This window comes from Parasteatoda tepidariorum, chromosome 3 (genome assembly GCF_982258835.1).
Source record: "Parasteatoda tepidariorum strain Cologne lab strain chromosome 3, Ptep-v5.0, whole genome shotgun sequence".
Lineage (NCBI taxonomy): Eukaryota > Metazoa > Arthropoda > Arachnida > Araneae > Theridiidae > Parasteatoda > Parasteatoda tepidariorum.
In genome coordinates this window covers 86377129-86384874 of record NC_141757.1, presented here as the reverse complement: position 1 = coordinate 86384874, position 7746 = coordinate 86377129, and the positions used below count along the sequence as shown (strand labels likewise).

Here is a 7746-nt window from a genome sequence, read left to right as displayed (position 1 = left end):
CATTGATTTTTATAAGTTGGCCCATTGATTGCGTTAGATGCTGGTGTTAGAATTACTAGTCACTTTTCTAGTCAAGAATCATTCTGACTGTCATGTCACTCAGGCTCCGCACTCAGATCGTCAGGCTACCAAAGTGGAGAATCCATCCCTTCTGTAGAGAATCAAAATTGTGATCGCATGTCTTCGAATAATCTTAGATTATGATAATAAAGGGAAATAAAATACCAACCTACCTATCTGAATGGTGAAATATATTTTTCTACGAAAATGTCACCAATCTGGTTCTCTTTTTCTCACGATGCTGATTGGAGGCGCAGCTTCCACATTTAGAGAGAATACTTCTGGGAAAAACTAACCAATCAGGTTTTCGTTTGCATTTATCGAAAAAAAAATCGCATCCAGTAAAGGGCCATTCTTACTGCATGCGAGAACTGGTCAATGGGCTATTGGCGACGGTCTATTAAACATCCCTGAGGATGATCCGAAGACATGCCATTGCAATTTTGAACCTCTGCAGTGGCTTTGGTAGCCCGATGATTTGCACGCGAAGTCGAACACTTTACGGTAGAACCGTTTAACTAGGATCTATACCTCGTACCCTTTGCTCCTACGGTGGCTGATCAAAGTGATCTCCCACCCGGTTACTGACCACAGCCATTGAGACTTGACTTCTGTATTCTTCTGGGAACCGTGTCTTTACGATCAGTCCACTGCGGGACTCGCATGCGAACGAAAATCTGATAGATGAGTTTTTTGCCGGTAAATATTTCCCACTGATCTGGGTCTCATTCGCTCGCGGATGCGCAATGCGGAAAAAATAGCAGGCAGTGAGTATGGCCCTTTAAACGCAGTTGTGCTAAACGTCTTCATAGTCTGATGACCATTTCCACAGCATGTAAAATATTTGCATATGCGTACTCAGAGATACACGCGAAAAACTGATTGGTGAAACATATTTACCTGTGAAAAACTCGCCAATTAAATTCTTGTTTTCTCCCCAGAATTCGCATATGCGATTTGTTTGCATGCAGTGCGAATCGCTCTTTAATGAATATGAACTTGCCGCAATTTTCAAGAAATTTTAACTTCAACTGTGACCGATCTGTCATGTCATCACATTTGTTTACATTTTAAAATAATGGAGCGGGATTAAGAGTGCAAATTTTGTGTTTTAATTTTTAGTACTTTTAATTCTTCTAAGCCGTGGCAAAGTTTTATTCTCAAATGTAAATTAACTCTTTAGCTATGTCTTCATTACCTTACATAAGCGAAGTAATTTGTGCCAGTAGAAAACTAAACTCTGAACGAAGAGAAATAGACAATGAAAAACTTATAAATGAGCTTCGTTCCCGACCAGGTCTTTGGGATCAAGGGTCATATGAATATGGGAATCGTCTTCAAAAAGTGAAACATTGGGAAGCTGTTGCTGCAGAACTGAATCGATCTGGTAAAATTAACTCATATTTAGAGTGTCCCAATTACACAACTTCGTAGGAGCCATTCAGAGTTTTTGTTTTGATTATTTTAAATTGAAATAGCTTCTGTTACGGAAGTTAATTTCACTTCTTGTATATAAGACAGAACACAAGTATGTTTTATCTGTAACTGAAGTTATTTGCAGTTAGAATGAAATATGAATGACGTCTACGATATTGTGCAACTGGACATATATCATTGTTTCTTTTTAGACATTATTTATTTTCAATGAATATGCTGAGTTTTTCCTAGAAATAAAAAAGAGCAAGGTGCTTCATCACGGAAAAGGGTACTTTGAGATTTAAAAGTGGAAATGATGTCTTCAGATCAATTGAGAATTCAATTTTTTCAATTATATTTATTTTGCTATCAAATGGTGTTAAATAATTTCTCTCCCAATTAACAGCTTGTGCCAATAAATAAATAGGTAAACAATATTGGGTTGCTCAAAAGGCCTTGGTATGCAAGAGGTCAAAATCTGAAGTTTGGCCCCTTGCATTGAGCTTTAGCCACCTTTTTTAATTTCTAAATGAAGAAAAGGTGTTTAAAGGGGCAAAACTTAAACTTTACTATATAGACAAGTGCGCATGTTTTGTGCTTATTTACATTGAATTAAATAGCATCAAAATCAACTTAGAAGTTAAGTAGTTTTATGTAATTAGGAAGTATAGCGTGAAAAAATACTTTTTTATTATACTTTGCAATTGAAATACCAAGCTAAATCTAGACAAGTGAAATATTGTTTTATTTTATTTTTTTACATTGAATCAAATAAAACCAAAATGAAGTTGATGGAAAAGATAGTTCAAAATTTAATTTATTTTTTAAATAACTTTTGAATCATTTATATTAAGTTAGCAATTGCCTTTAAAATATTATAGCAGGATCTGTAATTTTTACCCACAGATAAATCAACCGTAGTAAATTATAGTTGACTCTTACCTGTCTGATTCAAAAAATGAACTATTTTTGTTTCCCCATTTCTTTTTCTGATTTGTCGAGTGCGTCTGATCATCTAATGCAGGGTAAATGTGCCAATGAGCTTTTCCTGAAACTTTTTATTTATCTTGGCCCTAAAGGCATTAGTGCTGTTTTGTAAACATATAATGTATTCTATAAAAATGGCATGGAAAGGCTACTTCCTGAGCATTTGGAGATAGGCAGATGTTATTCAATTGCTTAAAGTTAGGTGGCACTCACATCAAGTTGACAGTTTCAGACCTATCTCACTCACTTCTGTCTTTTTCGAAGTGTTTGCAAGAATGGCGGTTGATAAGCTGAAATTTTATTTGGAGAAAAATAATTATCTCTCAGAGAGGCCAGCTTTGTTCAGAGGCATACGGAGCTCCACTAAACAAGTTACTCATTTATCTTGAGAAGGGAAAGATAGTTTTCTTTTGAAGTAAAGCATGCTGGCCATGTTGTAGATTTTAAATCTGCTTTCGATAGTTTGGAGAAACATGTTACTGAAAAAACTACTAAGTCTGGATGTCATTGGCTGCCTTTTTAATTGAATTAAATCTTTTTGCAGCCAAAGATGTATGGAAATGCTGAATCTGATTTTAGACAGACAACAAAATTACCTCCCACAGAGAAATGTTTTTAGTCCTTATTCATAATGTTGTTTTAAGAAGAGCTTGGTAGCATAAAGGGGATCCAGGTTTTGTTTTGCAGATAACCTTGTCATGTGATTAACAAGTTCAAATATTCAAAAAATTTAAAACTCAGTAACTAAGGCACTAATCAACCTTGTTAAGTTAGCAGATGAGAACCAGAGCTCATTCTAGGCAGAAAAAAGGGCAGGGTGCAAAAGTTTAAAAAAAGGGCATTATTATTCTAAAAAGGCAATAATTTCTTTTCAAGGGCTTTACACATTCTATTAAAAAACATTGTCAATTAGTAAAAAAATTTTTTTTTATTTTACTAAAAGTAGCAAAGCAATCATATTAATAACTAATTTTCATTAATAAATTAACATATGTATCGAGTTAATGAGCTAATTAGCTTGGTAATTTATTTAAAATGCATGCATATATTAATAAAATAATAAATGTATGTTTTTAAGTGTCTTTAGTTATGATTTAATAATTAAAATGATTAATAATAATTATGATTTAATGATAGTGGAAGTAACTGCAAACTTTCAAAGACAAGTGCAACAAGGCTATTGGCTATTTTTCCTTTCTGATATAAATCTATGTATTGACAGCAATGACAAACTAAATAAAAAGAGTTAAAAATAAAAGTTTGAGAAATCCACTGTAGAGTTTTGGGAAAAAATAAAGGGTTGAGGAAAGAAAGGGTAAAAAGGGTATAGAGTTGTATTACATCAGGACACTAATTTACTTCAGGGGCAACAGGGTGGATTCTTTTGACTAAAAGGGCAGCAGGGTGCTGCGCCCTGTTTACCCTGCCTAGAATGAGCTCTGTGAGAACGAAATGCTGGTCAATACTGAGAAAACTACCTTTCAGCTTTTTAGTTTGAGGACCAAAAAGCATTTCATTAATTTGAGCTGAGCGAACCAACCTTTTTTTAAAACGGATCTAACCACTTGCGTATTATGTTAGATTCCAAATTAATTTAAACTGGTCAAAAAGAGAATGCTTTAAATAAAATAAAGCTACTAAAAAGGTTTTCTGGAATTATTTGGGGTGCATCTCAAGATGTCCTCACAAAAGCTTATGTTAGATCCATCTTTGACTGCGTTTCTGGACTCTTAATTACAACTTCTAAAAGCATTCTATCCAGGGTTGGCAAGGTTTAAGACAGAATGGATTAATCAGTGGTTTAAACCCTGGTTTAAACCATCCTGTCCAAAACCCTTTTACTCGAATTATGTCACAATTTTAAGAGGTAAAATAAACATAGAACTAATAACATATTGATAATTAAATATATTAGAGAATATTTGTTTTTAAAAGTATAATGTTTTATTAATATTGTTTGACTCTTCAATTTAAACAAAGGAAGATTAATCAGTAATCAAGTTTGATTGGTCCTTTCATTCAATAGTACATAACTGAAGTTTGACCTTGCCATACAGGTTAAAATATTAGGGACTAAGTGCTTGGTTCGTCATAAACAGGTTTATTTATCTATAATACTGTTCAAGAATACTTTTATTTCATTCATGTTCAATTCTTTTAGCATAGTGGTGATACATCACCAGTGTCAGTAACTGAAACTGATGTTATGCCCTTCAAAACTGTTAATACATTTTTCAGTTATTTTGTATTTTCAATTTAAACTAATATATTTATATTTAAAAACAATTTTTTTTAAAATAGATGTCTTTTTTTATCATCCTGTGATGCAGAAATTATAACATTTTTTTTAAAAAAATATTGTGAAAAATGAAAGGTTAATTTTTGAACAAATTTAGTATTTCTTTTAAGAAAAATTATAATTTTTTAATATTGCCATATTTATCCTTATGCAAAAATATTATTTATCAGTATTAAAAGTATATTTATATTTAAAGGATTAGATATTCACTTTTGTTGTTCAATGAGTTGTGGAGCTTCAAAAATTATAAACCTTTTCCTATTATATTATATTATTTTCTTTTAATAAGTTATAGTAAATTGTATAAAAATATCAAATATTTATTGATACATGTAATTATTATGTGTACAATGGTTACACCTATAGAATTTTTACCTTTTACCAAAGTTCAAGGTTTTGGACACTTTAAGACAGTTTTACCCAGTTTAAGACAGTAAAACCCACGTGTTCTGCCCAAAACCAGTTTAGGACGTCCCAAACCCCAACCCTGATTCTATCCAAACTTGATATCACACAAAATTGTGCCTTTCGTTTAATTACTGGAGCAAAAAAAAAAATGGACTACTATAAAGGAACTTCAGACCAATATCGAACACTTATTTGATCGCTGTGATAAATGGGGTACTGGTCCTCAGAGAAAAGTTGTTTGAAAGTAATAGTCGCTACTGAAACAATTATAAAGCTGTTCTGGAAATATTAAAGTCTCTATCAACTTTTTTTGATTATGTAGATGAAATCTGTGAAGGCTTGAGTTTATCCATTATCACTAGATAGCCACTCTCTGACACTCTTTTAACTAACCATCTTAAATTTGTTGAGATAAAAATCTTGACATTCTCCCTTGTAATGAAAGGACTTTTTATGAGACGGAGCTAAATTATAGATTGCAATTGCAACTATTGATGAAAGATATCTGCTCCTGGACTAGTTCCATGTCTATACTGATATGTTTGCTGATCCTACTTCTAGAAAGGCTGGTGCTTTTGCTTATTGTCAGTTCTTTCAACTTAAAAAAATCCAGTAGGGGTATTTCATTAACTTTGATGGAGAAATTTCTGCAAGGCTTCTTGCTACTAACGCTTTAAAATATGTTATGCAAGAAAAAATTATTTTCTTGTTTATTCTCAAGCTGCAATTTAGGCTTCGGTAACTAGGAACATTATTCCTCGTCTCAAGATGTTCTGCGTAAAGAAGCCATAAGCAGTATTTACAATTTTTTTCCCTTCAGTACATTAAAGATGGCGGATAAAGCTTGTGTCATGTGGATTGGGCAAGATTCCATTTTGAACCCAGACTAAAAATACAAAAACAATTTTCATCTTACCTGTATTTATTTCCATATTCAAAACTGGCTTATTAAAAATTTTAGTTCTATAAATGATTCAGTAACTTTTTTCTTCCAATTAATCCTTTCTTTTATTTAACCACTTTTTGTTATCTGATTTTTTGTTTCATTTCTGTAGTTACTGAAGTAAAAAGTAGATGGAAGCTCTTAAAAGATTCATTCAACAGGGAGATAAGGAACATGGCAAGAGGAGGCCATAGTACTACAAAGTGGGTACATTTTGATCAAATGTCATTTCTCATGAAAGGAACCAACAGTTTATTACTTCCTAGAGTAAACTTCGAGACAGAATCAGACAGTGGATATCTGTCTCAATCGATGTTTGAAGTTGACTCCGAAAGTCAAAATACTACTTCTAATAGTGCTGAAAATGAGCTTTCTGAGAACTCGTATATTACTATTGAAGATATTGAAGCAATCTCCCCAAAAAAGAAAAAGCGTAAAGTGTATTACACTTCTACAAACAATAAGGGTGAATTATCTAACCCTATTTGTGCAGAGTCACCTGACGAAAAGCCCTCTTTTCACCTTGATCCTAGTAATGAAGATTATCTTTTTCTCACAAGTTTATTGCCTACTCTTGAAAGGTTATCGGCAAAGAAAAAAATGCTATTTAAAATTAAATTAATGCAAAATCTATTTGAGGCTGCATATGGAGAGGAAACATCCAATGCAAATTGTAGTAATGATGAAAATATTTCTACTGTTTAGGGATTTTTAAAAAGTTTTTGAAGACATGAAATTAATCAGTCTAAGTATGTTTATGATTTTTTATAAAGCTAGATACATAGATATATCTAGTAGCACTTTCTCATCTATCCGTTGTAGATGTAAAAAATTAATCATTTGTTTTTGCTATTAAATAATAAAATTAATTAATCAAAGCTGATAAATAACTAAGCTGTTATAAATCAGACTATAACAAATGTATCTAAGTACAGGTAGGCAAGAAAGCTAAGCAACTCCTATGCAGTGAATTCAAAGCACTGAAGTCTGTCTACTCTCATAATAATAGTTCTGTCTTGTAAAAGTCAAATCCAACTTATGGAATAAGAGATATTACTTTTTAATGTAAAATTTAATGCTGGTTAATTATTATATTGAAGAGAAGTGATGGTGAAGTTGTCTAGGTGCTGAGTTGCATTGTGTAGGAGCAGGGTTCTATTCCTGGTGGCAGCTTGAACCCTACAAAGCTTCAGATTGATGGGTACTATCTTGCTGAGAAGTAAAGGCAGCTTATCCAGAATGCTGACCACATTTTTGCAATATTGTGGAACTTCAACCTCAATAGCCCCTGTCGAGCAACAACTCGCTGTTGTGGGATTGTTTTACATTAATTATTATATTAATTCTAAATTATTTATTATTATAATTTTTATTGTTCTGAATTATTTATTGTTATTAATTTTTTAATATTATATTAATTCTATGTAAATTTTCCTGTATTATCACTTCCTTAATAATTCATGATCATTAATGAATGAAGATAATAAAAAAAAACTAGGATGTTTGCTTAACTTTGGCACCAATGCATTCCCCATAAGTACTAAAGTACCCCATAGATACTAAAAAAAGAAGAATTTATTTTTATTTTTGACTATTTATTAAAATTGTGTAATGGAATCACTTTTATCAGAGT

The 7746-nt window shown here is 32.1% G+C and overlaps 1 protein-coding gene across 1 annotated transcript; it reads left to right on the top strand.

Annotated features, from left to right (window-relative positions):
- The first annotated feature begins 1109 nt into the window (after positions 1-1109).
- On the top strand, positions 1110-6947 carry LOC107437145 (uncharacterized). Its single transcript, XM_016049055.4, has 2 exons — positions 1110-1447; positions 6226-6947. Exons 1-2 carry the CDS (start codon positions 1246-1248, stop codon positions 6816-6818), a joined length of 795 nt encoding a protein of 264 aa, XP_015904541.1. The 5' UTR covers positions 1110-1245; the 3' UTR covers positions 6819-6947.
- Positions 6948-7746: the final 799 nt, after the last annotated feature.